General features: G+C 44.8%; 1 protein-coding gene across 5 annotated transcripts in view; it reads right to left on the reverse strand.

The window, feature by feature from the left end:
* LOC122558518 (adhesion G-protein coupled receptor G5-like) overlaps window positions 1-17683 on the reverse strand; it is a 70725-nt gene extending 53042 nt beyond the window's left edge. For 2 of the 5 annotated variants that reach the window (XM_043707198.1, XM_043707193.1), the window contains exons 1-2: window positions 17349-17672; window positions 1335-1361 (exon numbers count right to left, since the gene is read on the reverse strand). In XM_043707198.1, coding sequence (XP_043563133.1) covers window positions 1335-1361; window positions 17349-17472 — 151 coding nt within the window. In that variant the 5' untranslated portion in view covers window positions 17473-17672. Of the gene's footprint in view, window positions 1-1334; window positions 1362-17348 lie in introns of all 5 variants that reach the window. The other 3 variants (XM_043707197.1, XM_043707195.1, XM_043707196.1) reach the window with 3 other exon arrangements.
* Between the last annotated feature and the right edge of the window lie 1055 nt (window positions 17684-18738).

The raw sequence follows: 18738 nt of genomic DNA on the forward strand, positions 1-18738 counted from the left end.
ACCTGGGCAATTGTCCACATTGTCAGGTAGATGCCAGTGTTATAGCTGTACTGGAACAGCTTGCCTAGGACAACGGAAAGTTCTGGAGTGAAGTCTTCAGTACTATTGCCAGAATATTGTCAGGGCCCATATCCTTGCAGAATCCTGTGCCTCCAACCATTTCTTTATATCATTGTTTAGATCAGGAGGACGAGACGAAGCATACACTCAGCATTTCTAGTTGAAAATGTTTGTAAATGCTTTTGCCTTGTTCACTGCTGGGCTTCCCCATCATTGGGGGATGGTAAAATTCAGGGAGCATGGTCCTCCTGTTCATTGTTTAATTGTAGACCATGATTCATGACTGGAAGTGGGAGCACTGTAGTGTGATGGTGATGGGATCACGTAGCTCTGTCCATTGTATGCTGTTTCTGCTTGGTATACAGGTAATCCTGTCTGGCAGTTACAGCAGTTTATTGTCGCATTTTTAGCAATGCCTGCTCTGCTCCTGCCATGCCCTCCTGCACTCTCCATTCAACCAGGGTTAATCCCCTGGCTCTAGGGAAATGGTTAAGTGGGAGATATGTCAGGCCATGAGCTTACAGATTGTGCTGGAGCACAATTCTGCTCTACTGATGGTTCACAGTGCCGCATGGATGCCCAGACCTCCGTTGCTAGGTCTGTTCAAAGTCTATCGCATTTAGCACAGTGAGAGTGCCATGGAACACGATGGAGGACACTCTCAGTGTGAAGGTAGGTTTTTGACCCCACATGAACTGTGTGATGGTCACTCTTACTGGTACTGGTCTGGACAGATGCACCTGAAGCCGCCAGATTGGTGAGGAAGGGCCAGGTATGATTTTCCCACTTGTGGATTCCCTCACTGCCTGCCGCAGACCCTGTCTAGCAGCTATGTCCTTTTGGACCCGACCAGCTTGTTCGGTAATGCTGCTTCCGAGCAACTCTCTGTCCTGATGATTGGACAGGACATATCCAGGGATGGTGATGGTGGTGTCTGGGACATTGTCTGTCAGGTATGATTCTGTGAGTATGTCTATGTCAGGCTGTTGCTTGACTAGCCTGTGAGACAGCTCTCTATATTATCCCATGTCCAACAGTATTAAAACACACATTCAAATCATTCAACTATTCTTTAATCATGGGGCCTTGCTGTGTAAACATTGGCTGCTATGTTTAACAATGATTAAATATTAATTTCATTATGTGACAGGCACTTCAGTAATTTTTGAGGTTGTGATCGGTGCTTTATAAATGCACAAATTCTTACTTTGATCCTCTCTCTTGTACAATAATTCTCTATTTTTCTCTATTTTTGTGTTTATGAGATCACTGACCTTCGGGTTTCATGTCCTCACAATCGCCTGTCGCGATAAAAAAGACAGGTATTAGTTTGGAAATAAAAGGGTAATCTCTTTAGTTCAGTTTGTCTTGTTTTTAGTTCTTACGTCAGTGATATCAACCTATCATTTCTCTCTTTGAGAGTAAGTAAGGACTGCAGATGTTGGAGATCAGAGTCGAGAGTGTGGTGCTGGAAAAGCACAGCAGGTCAGGCAGCATCTGAGGAGCAGGTGAGTCGATGTTTTGGATTTAAGCCCTTCATCTGGAATGAGATTTGTGGGCTGGGGGAGCTGGGAGATAAATGGGAGGGGGATAGGGCTGGGGGGAAGGCAACTGGGAATTTGAGAGATAGATGACGGTTAGGGAGAAGGTGTTAGGTCGGAGAGGGGAATGCAATGGTTGATGAATGTGGGGAATGTAATAGGTAGATGAAGGTGGGGAAAATCTCTCCTTGGTTGCCCTCATATTTCCATTGGGATTCTGAATGTTGATCTTTGGCCATTATGAGGTTAGTTAGCTGAGTTGCCTGGACAGCTGGTTTGTAATGCAGGGCTGGTTCGGTACCCCCACCAGCTGAGGACACCATGAAGGATTGTCCTTCTCAACCTCTCTCCTCGCACTGAGCCACCACCTGCCAGCTCCCTCTCCACTGAAACAGCAGCCCTCCACTAAAATAGCAGACTTTGACAATGTTACATCCTGCCTTTTGTAGTGGATTTCTGTGATTTTCATCCCTTGACAGTGAGAGAATGATGTTATAGCTGCAATTCAGGATGGCGTATGGCTTAGAAGGGAACTTGCAGGAGAGATGGTGTTCCCATGTATCTGCAGCCCTCTCCTTCCAATTGACAGAGTTGCCAGCTTGGAAGCTGCTGTCAAGGGAGCCTTAGTGGGTTAATGCAGGGCATAAGAGCATGGGAACATAAGAAGGTAAGGACTAGGAGCAGGAGTAGGCCATCTGGCCCTTCCAGCCTGCTCCACCATTCAATATGATCATGGCTGATCTCTTCATTGACTCAACTCCACTTACCCGCCCTCTCACTCGAACCCTTAATTCCTTTATTGTTCAAAACAATTATCTATCTGAGCTTTAAAATCAGTAACTGAGGAAGCCTCAACCACTTAAGTGGGCAGGGAATTCCATGGATTCACAACCCTCTGGGTGAAGAAGTTCCTTCTCAATTCAGTCCTAAATCAGCTCCCCCTAATCTTGAAGCTGTGCCCTCGTGTCCGAGCTTCAGTGCCTGAGAAGTTGGTAACAGGACTGAACATTGTGCAATCATCAGAGAACGTCCACACTTCTGAACTTACGCTGGACAGTAGAAGCTGATAGAGATGTGCTGGATCTGAAATGACTGGCCTCCAGCAACCACCACTATCCTCCTGTGTATCAGGTTTGAATCCAACCAGTGGACAGTTTCCCCCGATTGCCAATGATTTCAGTTTTACTCGGATTCCTTGATGTTACACTTGGTCAAACACTACCTCGATGTCAAGGGAAGTTATCTTTACGTCTCCTCTTGACTTCATCTCCTTTGTACATGTTTGGACTGAGGCTGTAATGAGGTCAGGAGCTGAGTGGTCCTGGCTATACCCAAACTGAGAGTCTCTGAGCAGGTTATTGCTGAGAAAGTGCTACCTCATGGCACTGTCCCTTTCCTGATGACTGAGAACAGACCGATGCAGGGATAATTGGCTGGGCTGGCTTTGTCTTGGTTTTCATGTAAAAAGCTTGTAAATTGTCCACATTGTCAGGTAGATGCCAGTGTTATAGCTGTACTGGAACAGCTTGCCTAGGACAACGGAAAGTTCTGGAGTGAAGTCTTCAGTACTATTGCCAGAATATTGTCAAGGCCCATATCCTTGCAGTATCCTGTGCCTCCAACCATTTCTTTGTATCATTGTTCAGATCAGGAGGACGAGACAAATCATACACTCAACATACCTAATTGAAAATGTTTATAAATGCTTTTGCTTTGATCACTGCTGGGCTTCCCCATCATTGGGGGATCGTAAAATTCAGGGAGCATGGTCCTCCTGTTCATTGTTTTATTGTAGACCATGATTCATGACTGGAAGTGGGAGCACTGTAGTGTGATGGTGATGGGATCACGTAGCTCTGTTCATTACATGCTGTTTCTGCTTGGTATACAGGTAATCCTCTCTGGCAGCTACAGCAGTTTATTGTCACATTTTTAGCAATGCTTGGGGCTGCTTCTGGCATGCCCTTCTGCATTCACCATTGAACCAGGGTTAATCCCCTGGTTTGAAGGTAATGGTTGAGTGGGGTATATGCTAGGCCATGAGGTTCCAGATTGTGCTGGAGTACAATTCTATAAGACAATAAGACATAGGAACAGACATTAGGCCATTAAGCCCATCGGGTCTGCTCTGCCATCCAATCATGGCTGGTAGGTTTCCCAAACCCATTCTCCCACTTTCTCCCCATAACCCTTGATCCCCTTGATACTCAAGAACCTATCTGTCTCAGTCTTAAATATACTCAATGACCCGGCCTCCACAGCCTTCTGTGGCAGTGAATTCCATAGATTCTCCACTCTCTGGCTGAAGAAGTGTCCCCTTATCTCCATTCGAAAAGGTCTTCCCTTTACTCTAAGGCTATGCCCTCGGCTCCTTGTCTCTCCTATCAATGGAAACAACTTCCCAACATCCACTCCATCCAGGCTCCTCAGTATTCTGTATGTTTCAATTAGATCCCCCTCATCCTTCTAAACTCGATTGAGTATCAACCCAGAGTCCTCAAACATTCCTCGTATGTTAAGCTTTTCATTCCTGGGACCATTCTTATGAATCTTTTCTGAACATGCTCTAGTGTTAAGAGTGTGTTGCTGGGAAAGCACAGTGGGTCAGGCAGCATCCAAGGGGCAGAAGAATTGACATTTCAGGCATAAGCCCTTCATCAGGAATGAGGCTTCTGGGTTGGGGCTGAAAGATAAATGGGAGGGGGTGGGGTGCGTAGCTGAGAAAGCGATAGGGCTGAGAAAGCGATAGGCGGATGAAGGTGGGGGAGAAGGTGATAGGTCAGAGAGGGGAGTGATTGACAGGTCTGGAAGGCGGTGTCAAGTTGAGGCTTGGGACTGGGATAATGTGGTGGGAGGGGAGATGTGGAAGCTATTGAAATCCCCATTTATCCTGTGTGGTTATAGGGTCTTGAGGATTTAGCTGAAGAGCTTCAGGCAGAGGAGAGGACTTGGAGGTACAGTGACAGAGGGACTCACTGAGATCTTTGTAGAGAGAGGAGGAGAACTTCTTCAAGGTAGGCTGCCTGGCCTGCCGTGCTCGTAATGAAGGGCTACAAAGATCTCAGTGAATTTAGCAGCTTCCTCATTTCCTCTCCCAACACATTCTCCCAGTCCAAAGCCTCCAATCCGGCATCGCCCCCTGGATCTGTCCATCACCACCACCCCCCCCGACCTATCACCGTCTTCCACACCTTCATCCACCTATCACTTTCTCACATACCTACCCCACTCCCTCCCTTTTATCTCTCAGCTCGACCCACCAGCTGCCTTTCTGATGAAGGGCTTTTCCAGAAATGTTGACTCTCCTGCTCCTTGGACGCTGCCTGACCTGCTGTGCTTTCCCAGCAACACACTCTCGACTCTGATCTCCAGCATCTGCAGTCCTGAACATGCTCCAGGGCCAGTACATCCTTTCTGAGGTATGGGGCCCAAAACTGTGCACAATCCTCCAAATGTGGTCTGACTGGAGCGTTATCGAGTCTCAGGCGTACATCCCTGCTTTTATATTCAAGTCCTCTCAAAATAAATGCCATCATTGCATTTGCCTTCCTAACTACTCACTCAACCTGCAAGTTTTCCATGTGAGAACCCTGCACTAGAACTCCCAAGTATCTTTACACTTCAGACTTCTGAATTTCCTCCCCATTTAGAGAATAGGCCATGCCTCTATTCTTCCAACCAAGCTGCATGACCTCACACTTTCCCACATTGTATTCCATCTGCCACTTCTTTGCTCAGTCTCCTAACCTGTCCAAACCCTTCTGCAGTGTCCCAGCCTTCGGAATGCTACCTGTCCCTTTACTTATCTTTGTATCGTCTGCAAACTTAGCCAGAATGCTCTTAGTTCTTTCATCTAGATTGTTAATGTATCAAGTGAAAAGTTATGGTGCTATCGTTGAGCCTTGTGGAACACCACTTGTCACTGGCTGCCATCCTGAGAAGGACCCTTTATCCCGACTCTCTGCTTCCTGCCAGACAGCCAAACTTCTATCCGTGCCAGCACCTGCCCTATGTCACCATGAACCCTTACCTTGCTCAGTAGCCCCCCCATGCGGCACCTTGTCAAAGGCCTTCTTGATGTCGAGGTAGATAACACCCATTGACTCTCCTTGGTCTAACCTGCTTGTTATTTCCTCAAAGAATTCTAGCAGATTTATCAGGCACGACCTCCCCTTGATGAAACCATGCAGACTTTGCCCTATTTTACCATAGACTTCCAAGTATTCAGAAACCTCATCCTTCACAATGGATTCTGCTGCTGTTGATGATGCCCCACTGATGCCCAGTCTTGATTTTCTAGACCTGTTAAAACCTGTCCCATTTAGCACGATAGTGCCACACAACATGATCGAGGTTATTGTCATTGAATGTGATGAAGGACTGTCACTAGATTCACAACCTAGAGCTTTTAAATATTCCATAACCATAGAATCCATCTATAGAATCCATCTACCAGGCCCGTTGTCAAGGAAAGGCCGCCAGCATTCTCAAAGATCCATCCCACCCTGGCAATGTTTTTCTACAACCTCTACCATCGGGGAGAAGGTACAGAAGCCTGAACACACGCACCAGCCGGTTTCAAAACAGTTTCTACCCTACTATTGTTAGAATACCAAACTCTTAGGATTCGCCTGTACTTGAGTTTTGGTTTTTGCTGCTGTTTACCTATTTATTTACTGTCTATGCTCTTTAACTCTGTGATCTGCCTGTATTGCTCACAAGAGAAAGCTTTTCACTGTGCCTCGGGACACGTGACAATAAATTCAATTCAATCCCCAGAGGCAGACAGACAGAAAACCACAGTTAATGGATAAATTGGAAAGAAAATTGAAGATTGATCATTTGCCAGTTTATGTAATTAATTTGGAATGATGGTTGCTAACCCTTCATGTAATCCCTGGATTATGCAATCGCAGGCCCATGGGATTGTCTATCCTGCTTGAATTCCAAAGTTATCGGTCAATGCAAACAGCTTCTGCTGTTTTGCTGGAGACTTTTATTTATGTCATACAGACTGAGGCTCTTTTCTCAGAACTTTGAATAATCAATAACTCGAGGACATTTAGAGAGTAACCAAAACTCTGTTTCGCAGCTTCCCATCTTACTACCTTCTGTCCCCAAAGCCTCAGATAAAACCAGATCCCTCTAGAGTTTCTCTTTGTTTTGCCCACATTCTCTGTGGTTGCCTGGCCAGCACCAGCCTCCCTTTATTGACTAATGCAACATCCAACCTGCGGCCATAACTCACCCCGGAGCTGTGTTCATAGAGCAATAATTAACCTGCAATTATCTTTCCAGGCCAGTTCCTATGTGCAAACATAAGTTTGTTTGTTCTGTTGTGTTTTAAAACAAACTTGTTCAATGGATAAAGTTCAAAGAATAAAGATCAATCCAGCACAGGACCAGGCCCTTTGGCCCCCCAAGCCTGCGCCAACACATTTTGCCCTTCCATACAAAAACTACCTTCACTTCTATGATCCTGATCCCTCCATTCCCTTCCTATTCATGTATTCCTCCAGGTGGTTCTTGAACGCTGCTATTGTGTCGACTTCCACCACCACCTCTGACAGCGGGTTCCAGCCACTCACCACCCTTTGTGCGATAAACTTTCCTCGCGTATCACTTTCAAGCTTCTCTCCCGCAACCTTGAACACGTGTCCTCTAATAATTGACCTTTCCAGCTCCTAACTCACAGAGTACACTCACAGAGAATCAAAAATTCAAAGGTCTCAACAATTCCGATCACAATTCTGCTAAATCTTCTTTTTGATTCATTCTGGGATGTGGGCATCACTGGCGAGTGCAGTATTCCTTGCCCGTCTCTCATTGCCCTGAGGAAGGGGCTGGTGAGTTGCGTTCTTGAACTGCTGAAGTTTGTGGGGTGCAAGGATGTGGTTAGGAGTGAAGTTCCAGGGTTTTGATCCACTTTGAAATCTATTCCTTTCAGCAAGGTGGTAGTGACAGACAATATGATGGAGCGTATCCTCAGTGTGTGAAACTAGGACTATACCTGCACGAGGATTGTGCGGGGATTATTCTTACTGATCCTGTCATGGATAGATCCATCTGTGGCAGGCAGATTGGTGAGGAAGAGGTCAAGTATGCTTTTCTGACTTGTTAGTCCCCCTACCAACTGCCGCAGACCCAGTCGAGCAGCTATGTACATTAGGACCCGACCAGCTCGGTCAGTAGTGCTGCTGCTGAGCCACATTCACTGTTAAAACAAGGTGAAACAAATGTCAAAAAACTTGCTGCTGAAAAGATCGCTCTTTCTCTTGAAAAAGTAAGAGGCCATCTTAAAAACTGAGTAGCTACACAGATCTCTCTGTGAAGTATTTCTGGGCACCTGACAAAGTTCCAGCTCTCAGTATCTCTGAGTGCAGCATGGACCCTGAAAAGTCAATTGTTATTTCTATTACAGTAAAGAAGCCAGAGCATGGGGCATAATTAAATCAAATTGTCATGACTTTCTGATCTTTTAATCTATCTGCTTCTTCAGCATTATTGAGCTAACTTGATCTGATTTTCCACCTGAACTGAAATCTAGTCTGAAGATTTTCCACCTGAATTAGTTGCTATCTTGTAGGAAGTCAGTCTAAGATCCTGTACACTGACACAGGAGGACATAAAGATGTGTTGGCTCTCCTTGGGAATGAATTATCCTGGCCAATATTTATTCCATGTCCAACAGCAATCAAACACGTGTTGGAACCAATTAACTATTCTGTCGTCCCGGCCCTTGCTGTGTAAGCATTCACTGCCCTGTTTAAAAATGACAAAACATCAAAACCATTTCATTATCCAGCACATGGTTTGGCAGATTCCGATGCTTTGTAATTGTACAATTTCTCATTGACTACTTGCCTCTTCTTGTACAATAACTGTCACATCTTTTTATCTTTGTTCTCTTTTAGATCTTTGTTATTTCTGTTCTCTTTCAGATCCTTTATTTTATAGTCTGGAAACAACAGGGAGATGCCGAGTATAAAGATGAGAATGCTAATGAACTGGAATATCATCATGTATCAAATGGTCAAGATTATTCCGTTCATATTCAGATTTTAAAATAAGATCACTCACTTTTACTCTTCTGCTTTCCAAAGAAATGAAGAACACATACAGCTAAAAATTTCATAAATCAGAAAGAGGAACTCGCTTTTGTTGAGGCCTTCCTGTTTTTAGTTCTTCTGATTGTATTGCCAACCAATACTTCCTCTCCTCTGGGGCTGTGCCCTAACAGAAGTTGCTCAGTTTATTTTCCACTGGGTTCCTTCTTATCCATTACTGAGTATAGGAAAGGCTGAGGCTTGGTACAGAGTCTTCCATTTTCTGGCTAAGTGCCATTTGTGTTGAGTCTTTTGGAGGGACTTCTGCTGCAAGGCTTATTGAGATCTCTCACCATGTCTAATCCAGCTCAGCACATTAACTCCCTACCCTGCCCAGACTGGCATCTGTCTGATGGTCTGCAGCACCCAGTTTACATTAACAGGAATGGGGTGTTGATCAGGTCCTGTCTGGATTGCAGCGCCTGATGTTTTCAGCTGGGCTGTACCATGCACAAGGACAGCTTCCCCTATCTCAGTGTCATTGTCTCCTTGGATTACAGCTCCCACTCCCCTAGTTCCTCAGTGTCCAGCGCATCTCCCCTCTGCTTGCTCCAATTGTGTAGGGTTCAGCACACCAGGATGACACAGCACGCTCTGTCTGGAGTGTACTGGAGCCCCACTGCCTCCTGACCCAGACCATTCAGCAGAGCCCTCTCCTCAGGAACCCCATTGTCTGCTGCCCCACTGCCCTGGTTGAAGCACGGGCTGCAAGTTACCTGTGGCCCATATCAGTCAGGACGCTGTGTAATGGTGCAGTGAGTCATGGACATCCCTACCCCATCCCCCATTCCCCATCCCCCAGTAACCATCCTTGTAAGGCTCTTCACCCTTGTACACAGCAGGTACATGAGAGTGCTCCTGGGTGTAGGAGTCATGGCATATGCCAGGGCAGTGGGCACACACAGCTTCAGGAAGTGGTAATAGTAATCACAGATCACTTGCACACTGATAGAATGGAGTCCCTTCCTGTTGATGAATTCTGCAGCGTAGTGCCCTCTCAGTGCCATGTGGGTGTGTGCAGTTGATGGTGCCCCATACCTGGGAGGTGCCAGCATTGTTCCTGAATCTTACTGCCTGGCCAGCAGCACTGGTCCCTCATAGGGATCAGAATGAATTGGGTTCTATCTTACACAGATAGTACAGGGCACTGTCCTGAGGGATTGTGGCTGCATGACTGAGTGATCCCATGAAGGGCACCCATCGGTCCCTGGAAGGTGCCAGTCATAGTGAGGATCAAAGCAGCTGCCCCCCTGGGAGTCACAGTCCCTGGGAGAGGATGGTTTCCCAATCCTGAAACTCTCAGGATCCCTCTCCAACCCATCACCGTTCCATCACTGTGTCCCAGGACACACAGAGACCGCATCAACACTGAGGCTCACTCATCCCCATGGCTCAGGGCTGGAATATTCTGCTCCTCTCGTGTACCTGCATTTCCTGAGGGGGCTCCATGGCAGTGACCTGTCCCTGAGCAGGAAGCCTGTCCTCAGCATGAACCTGCTGCTACTCCTGGCCGTCTCCTCCTGCTCTCACTTTGTTAAGGAAGGCAGCCACAGAGTGCAGCCTCCCACCAGGAGGAGCACCCTGTCCCTTCGTGGAAATGACCCATATCAGGCCTCCTGGCTCAGAGATCTGATACCATCGCAGCACCGCAACATATGTGTGAAACTCTATGATGTGTTCCAATTTTCAAGAAGTTTATGCAAATCAAAAACGTATTGATCCTCGCACTGACCTTTGGGAACATCACTGACGGCCATTCCCCAGTCTGAAAGAAAACAAACTGTTTTTCTCCTTCAGTCATTATTTTCTGCAAATTAACACTGACCCCTCTGTTCTACAATTTTGACAACCTACCTTTTCTATGATATTTTGCAAAACACTTCCTTAAAATCCAGAAATACAATAAATCATTACCCTTTATAACTTTGTTACTTCTTCAAGACTAAAGTCAATCAGTCAGTCAACTATGGTCTACGTTTTACAAATATTCAAACCTCTCTGTTGTTTTATTCAAAGGTGAAGGATAATTATTTAAAAAGTGAGTGACCTTACACTTTCTCAGTCTCAGGGTGTCCTGAAACATCTCACTGCCAGTGAAATCTTTGCAAAGTATAGTCACTGTTATAACTTGGGGAAACACTTCAGCCAATCTATACACAACAATGACAGAAATGACTTAACCATTGATGTCGGTTGAGAGATAAACATTAACCAAGACATTACGAGAACTCGCTTCTTCTTCTCCAAATTTTGTCATAAAGTGTTTCAAATCCAATTGTCAACGTAGATGGGGATTTATTTTCCAGTGTCACTGAAAGATTCCACCTACAATAATATCCATTTGAAAACAAATACTGTGGATGCTGGGAATCTGAAACAAACACAGAGAATCTGGCAAAAATCTGTGGACAGAGAGTTACACAACACCAGGTTATAGTCCAACAGGTTTATTTGGAAGCACTAGCTTTCAGAGTGCCGCTCCTTCATCAGGTGGTTGTGGAGATTAAAATCATAAGACACAGACATTATCGCCAAATGAGTACAGTATTACGAAAATGCGATGACACATTAAACAATTTTAGATCAAGTTTTTCATCTTTTAGAATGGGATGCGTTGGTTTCTGTTCTTTGATATGTAAATCCCAGAACTTCTTTTAAATTACATTTGCAAGAAAGATCTAGCTTTTCTAATAATAGGTGCCATCTCAGCTCAGACAATGCATTAAGGTGTGAGGTCTGTCTGAGTCCCAATGTTGAGTGAGACTGGTTTTATTTCTAAAATGGAATTTAGAGTTTTACACGGATTCATCCGGTTTTTAAGCAAAAGTAGTCCTGCAAAAACAAATTCATCCCATAAAGCTATGTGTGCACGTGTAGGAGAGACAGAATGAGCGTGGGCATGTGAGTGTGCGTGTGGGTGTAAGTCCATGTGATAGAGTGTGTATGTAAGTTTGGTTAAGTGTACAAAGTTAAAAATCAAACAATACACCAGGTTATAGTCCAACAGGTTTAATTGGAAGCACTAGCTTTCGGAGTGCTGTTCCTTCATCAGGTGGTTGTGGAGTACACAGTTGTAAGACACAGAACTTATAGCAAAAGTTTACAGTGTGATGTAACTGAAATTATGCATTAGAACATAAAACATAGAAAGGTACAGCACAGAACAGGCTCTTAGGCCCACGATGTTGTGCCGAGATTTAATCCTAATGTAAAATACAGTAACTTAACCTACGCACCCCTCAACTCACTGCTATGCATGTGCATGTCCAGCAGTTGCTTAAATGTCCCCAATGACTTCGCTTCTACCACCTCAGCTGGCAATGCATTCCATGCATTCACAACATTGAAAAATTGTTTGTTAAGTCTCTCATCTGTTAGAATGACCATGTTTGTTTCACTTCCATATGTAAATCACAAAACGTTTTTTAAAAAGTTACGTTCTCAGGTTAACTGTAACATTTGGTGTCAGCACAGATAAGATGTTGAGATGTTGAAGGTGTTAGCCCCTTGTGCTCCCTGTCTGTGCCATTATGTTTAGACTGATTCTAATCAAAAAAGTGAGTTAACAGAGTCTTACATGGATTCATGCAGTTTTTGAGCAAAGTACAATGTAACTCTGCAAGTACAAATTCACCCCACAAATGTTTATGTGTATGTGTGCATGTGGGGTTTTGTGCATGTGTGTGTCTGTTGGAGTGTATGTGTGTGTCTGGGGTGGGGAATTGTGAGTATCTGTGAGAGAGAGTGGATATGCATGTGTGAGTGTAAAATGTCAAAGTCTGTGAGAGGATGCATGTCTGTGTGTGGGAGTGTATGTGTCTGTAGGAGTGTGTGGGAGTGTCTGTGTACAGGTGTGCATGTGTGCGCGCGCGTGTGTGTGCTTGTGTGTGTAGGAGTGTCTGTGTGTGTGTATAGTGCAATGGTGGTCACCTGTACTGTGACATGAACTCAAGGTCCCGGTTGAGGCCCTTCCTATGGCTACGGAACTTAGCTATCAGCCTCTGTTCGGCCACTATTCGCTGCTGCCTGTCCCGAAGTCCGCCTTGGAGGATGGTCACCCGAAGGTCCGAGGCCGAATATCCTCGGACTGGGAGGGATCACTTCTGCCTTGTAATTGTTGCACAGTGTCATGAGGAACAAACACCAGATAGGAGTGTTCCCTTCCAGTTGGGGCACGCTTCAGCGGTCTGGGACATTCGGCCTTAGAACTTCGGGTGACTATCCTCCAAGGCAGACTTCAGGACAGGCAATAGCGAATAGTGGCTGAACAGAGGTTGATAGCTAAGTTCCGTACCCATAGGGAGGACCTCAACTGGGACCTTGGGTTCATGTCACAGTATAGGTAACCCCACTGCAGTGTACACTCTCTCTCACACACACACATGCTCCTACAAACTCATACACCTACGCAGACCCTCTCTCATACACAAGCTCTCTCTCATACGCACACATACAGCCCCCGCACGCACACCCACATACGTACCCTCCCACAGGTGTATACACCATCACACATGCTCAGACACTTAACCAAGCTTACACACATACATTTACACACACACTATATCAAATGCACTTATGCCCACACACCCACAGTCACATGCACACACTCACTCTGTCTCTCCTACACATGCACACATATAAGTTTATGGGGTGAATTTTTTTTTGCAGAACTACATTTCATTTTGCTCAAAAACTGCACAAATCCACGTAAACTCTGTAAATCCCATGTTAGAAACTAACTCAACACTGGGACACAGACAGCCCTCACACCTTAATGCATTGTCTGAGCTGAGATAGCCCCTATTGTTCTTTCTTGCAAATATAATTTTAAAGAACTTCTGGGATTTACATATCAAAGAACAAAAGCCAGTGCATCCCATTCTAAAAGTTGAAAGATTTGATCTAAAATTGTATCATCACATCTCCATGACACTGTACCAATTGGCCATAAAGCCTGTGTTTTATGATCTTATTCTCCACAACCACCTGATGAAGGAGCAGCGCTTTGAAAGCTAGTGCTTCCAAATAAACCTGTTGTGTGATTTTTAACTTTGTCCACCCCAGTCCAACACCGGTACCTCTAAGTCGTGTGAAGAGAGAAACAGAGTTATGTTTCGCATTCACTCTGATGCTTCTTCAGAGTCCTGCTGAGTTTCTGCAGCATCCTCTGTGGTTACCTCAAAGTGTATTGCAGTTCCTGAGTGCTACAATGTAGTGACAGCTTACAGTATACATTCAGGTTTCTGGAGTGGGATTTGAACCACAAAATTCTCTGACTGCTGCAACAGAGGCACTTGTTTACTGAATGGCTTTCTTTTTAATATTGCTCTCAAGGATACTTTATCCTATCCCATCAGTGCTTTGGTATCTTTCTTTTAAGTCTCATAATAACCGCTTTTTCTTGGTAACATCCACGCTCTTGAGGATGGTTCGTTCAGATGCTGGAAATACAGCTCCAGCATCCACAGTATTTTGTTTTTTTTTCAAATGGATATTGTTGTAGGTGGAAATTTGCAGTGACACTGGAAAACAAAACCCCATCTCTGTTGACAATTGGACGTGAAACACCTTATGCCACAGTGTGGGCTCAATTCCCGCACTGGCTGAGGGTACCTTCAAGAGGTCTCCTTCTAAACCTCTCCCCTTGCCTGGGTATAGTGGCCTTCAGGTTAAATCCCCACCAGTTGTCTCTCTCTCTCTCTCTCTCTCTCTGAGAGAAAAGCCCTATGGTCTTGTCAGACCATGGTGACCTTTACCTATCACCACACTGGTCTCAGCCTTAGTCTGTTTCTGTTCCTCCTTCTCTTTCATTTCCTGATTTATAGCTATTTTGGGATCCTCTATAATGTTAGAGGATTTGTATCCTCTATAATGAAGACAGATTCAAAATACCTCTCCAGTTCATCCACCATCTCCTTCACTTCCCATTATTAATTCCACAGACTCATTTTCTGTAAGACCAATGTTCACTTTAATGCTTTTCTTTTGAAATCTCCATTGAAACTCTTACTATCTGTTGCCATATTTCCAGCTTGCTTTACTTTTCAATCTATTTTGCCCTGCTTACTAATCAGTAATGCTTTGCTTTGTTTATAGTATTCTGTCCAACCTTCTGATCTGCCAACTGCCTTTGCTCAATTCAGTGTTTTCTTCTTTATATTTGGTTTTCACTTTACCTTTCTCAATTAACCACCTCCAATGGAGCCTCACCCATTTGGAATTTTCTTTCTCAATGCAGTTGAACAATTCTGTGTAATTATGTGACATTCCCTTGAATAACTGCCAAATGCGTTGCTGCTGTTCTCTTGTTTCCCCCACTTTGCCTGTTTACTTCATCCAGCTCTGCTTTCATGGAGGGTCAGTAGACCTGAAATGGTAACTCCGATTTCTCTCCACAGATGCTGCCTGACCTGCTGAGTTTTCCCAGCAATTTCTGGCTTTGTTTCAGATTTCCAGCATCTGCAGTTCTTTCAGCTTTTTTTTGGGCGAGTGTTAAACTCTCTGCCACATCTCGTTCAGGCACGCTCACTCTGAAGAAGTACTGCTCCTCTCTCCAACAGGATTTCCATTCCAATCTTTTTTTTTCTTGTTTCACCGTCACTAATTTTGCTATGTAATTGCTAAAACTCATTTCCACAGCCACATCACATTCCTCAGCGACTGTCTCTGGCTCAGACTCACCCCACGTGGATTCCAACTGAAGTTTCATCTTTCATGTTTTGGATCCACCCAGGATCACAGGTTCTCCGTGATATACAGCATTGCTCAGACAGCTGTTCTCACCACATTCTGAGATCCACACTTACTGCCCTGCAATGCCATGTGTAGACTCTCCACCAACATCGCCTCATGCTGGGTCAGAGCTGCCCTCCCCCACCACCACCACCCACCATTTCCACTTCATCCACCTGCTCATCGATGTGCTAAGATAAAACTTTTTTTCTTTTCATTTCAGGCATTAAGGAACACAAGAAGCTGTAACTACCTCCTCTGGAACCTTCCTCTCCTTTGAATACATCCCTTCTTCCTACCCCATAAATCTTCCCCCACCCCACCCCAACTCTTTATCTGCTACCTGTGTTCACTTCACCACTCCGCCCCTTTCCCCACCCAAAATCCTTGCCTACTCCCACTTTATCTGCACCCCCCCCCACACCCACCCCCAGTCCTGAAGAAGGGTTACACTGGAAACATCAACTTTTCCATCTCTTAATGCTGCCTGGCTTGCTGTCTTCTTCCAGCCTCCTGCTTGTTTACTTTAGATTCCAGCATCTGCAGTTTATTTGTCTCTAATTGCGAGGGTTGTTGAGGCAGGAACCCTCACAACATTTAACAAGGGCTTGGAAGAACACTTGAAATGTAATGGGCCAGTGCTACAAAGTGGGGCGAGTGTAGATTTTGAATAGCTCTTTGTCAGTGCACTCTCAGTGAGCTGCATTGCCTCTTCTATCCTGGATCCTGATTCAAAATTAAAATCTCCTATGATTTCCGCTGCACCTTTCTGACAGGCTTCCACTGTTTCTTCCTTTATAATTATCCCACCATGTGGTCTCTGTTAGGGGCCCAGCCAGTGACAACCATGTCCCGTAAGTGAATTTTAAAAAACCCACACTTATAAACAAATATTACCATCATTATTTCTCATCTCTCCCCAAACTGTTTCCACATCTTTGTTTCTAGAATTTAAGTCATCGGGTCTTTTGCATTAACCGTATTGTCCATTAACAGAGCCATCGTTCCAACGTTTCTGATCTTCCAGTCCTTTTTAAATATCATGTACCCCTCGATACTCAGACTCCAATCTATGTCACCCTGCTGCAGCCTTATCTCAGCAATGGCTATCAGATCATCCTCATTTATTCCTGATGAAAAGACATGTTATTGATACTTTCTTACCTTGCCTTTATCAGGACAACTAACAAGAAATAATAAATTAAAAAGAAAACAACATTTAGTCTCCGTGAGTGGAGAGTGCTGATTGGTTCCTAGTGGAAGGCTGTCCCAAGTTTTTAGTTTGGAAGTGCATTTGGTTCCAAGGGACAGCAATGGGAGTGAGTTACAACTGTTCATAGATCCCGTGTTTCACAAGGAGCCTGCTATTTGTTAAGGCTACTTCATACAGAGGTCAGTGCACAAATCTTTAAGTGTGGACAGTCAGGTGAGGAATAGGCATCAAAAAAGTACTTGCATTTATATAGCAGCTTTCACCACCTCTGGATTTAAAAAAAAGTCATGGGGTATGGGCATGGCTGGCTGGATCAGGATTTATTACCCATCTCTAATTGTCCAGAGGGCAGTTAAATGCCAACCACATTGCTGTGGGTTTGGAGGTACATGTCACCGTAAGGACGGCAGATTTCCTTCGGTAAAGGCCATCAGTGAGTCAGACAGGGTTTCCCGACAATCACCAACAGTTTCATGGTCATTGTTAGACTCTTAATTACAGAAACACCAAAGGACTTTCCAGCCAATGGACTCATTTCAAAGTACGATCATTACTGTTCTGTGGTAAGTTGTTGGTGGCTCAGACAGCAGGGGATTGAATATTAAACACACATGTCAGTTACTCAGTTACAACAAGAAGGAACATAAGCTTTCAACCTATCAATTAAAACAGAATAAGAAGCAGTAAATACCTTACCATCTCCTTTCACACACTCACAAATGAGGACGAGCAAAATAACATATTTTGAGAGCTGTGCGAATGTATGTGTCCTCATGATTTCCATTGTCCGATGCAGTGACCTGTTCAGGGATACAAACATTCCGTGATGAGATACCGGGCAGAAGCGATCTTGAAATCAAATCCCAATTCTGATGAATCTTTTCTCACTGCATGCATTAATGCAACAAAGCCAACGAAGGGAGCACCTCAGGGTGTTGCCTCTAACAAGTGTAAACTTGCCGGGTTAAAAGGGAACAAGAAACGTGTGGTGTTCTCAGATGTCACTAGGACAGGAGTGTTTCTGCAGGGGCGGGACTGATGTCAGTAACTAAATGAGGTCCAGGATTTCAAAACATATTTCAACTGCAGATTTCTGCCTGTCAATTCATTTAAATATTGAGGCTAATTTACTTAAACATCCACTGACATCAACTGAGTATAATTCCAGTGAAAGATGGAAACACTGTGCAGTGGGTGGGAAGCTCAGCTGTAGGTGTTAAACAATAATGACATGAAGAATTCAGGAGCCAGCTGGTCAACATGTACCTTTCAGAAAATTGAAATGAATGAAATCTCAGCGAATGAGTATAACTCGCTCAGCGGGGAATGCACAATAGTTTCAAAGAAGGTTTTGAACCGGGGGAACATACAGAATGAACTAAAGAATGGAGTAGGCAGTTTACAGGAGACATGAGCACAATATAATGCCAGTGATCATAGGGCAGCCCCCAGTGAAAAGCTGTAGAGCCTCAGGCTCCTGGGTGCCCATGGGAAAACAAACCTCAGGAAAGTGTCACGGTGATCAGAAGGAGGATTGAGAACAGGACTGAGAGAGAGAGAGAGAGAGACAGGCAGAAATCCCACTGAGGGTGGAATGCTCTGATATTTATACCAAAATGTGGTGGTGAGTCTAAAAATGGATGGAAGCACTCAGTGCCAACATAATCAGGAAATCCCACCAGATCCCATGCCTATCAAGCACTCGTATGGTCACTTTCTGTTGGAATCTCTTTCTGGGCAATAATTTCCAGCCCTGCCTGAAACTGCTGGCCAATCAGAAGCATGAAGACACTCAGTCCCACTAGCACTCCAGTAGAGTTGAAAGGGGCTTTTTAACTTCCGTCATTGCCTGTCCCGTGGGTGTATTTGCAGTGTCAGAAGCTGTTGGCGGTATAGCAGTCCAGATTTCCAGGAACAGCAGGCACAGGAGATAGATTTTCACAGGGTGGGGATCACAGGGAGAGAGGGCTGGAAGCAAGGGCATGGGTGGCCTTCAGTGACCACTCCCTGACCCCCATTGTACCCCTTTCTCATTCCCAGATTGGGGCAGATTGGAAGCCTACCCCGTGCCCAATACCCTTTCAGG

This window comes from Chiloscyllium plagiosum, chromosome 17 (genome assembly GCF_004010195.1).
Source record: "Chiloscyllium plagiosum isolate BGI_BamShark_2017 chromosome 17, ASM401019v2, whole genome shotgun sequence".
Taxonomy (NCBI): Eukaryota; Metazoa; Chordata; class Chondrichthyes; order Orectolobiformes; family Hemiscylliidae; genus Chiloscyllium; species Chiloscyllium plagiosum.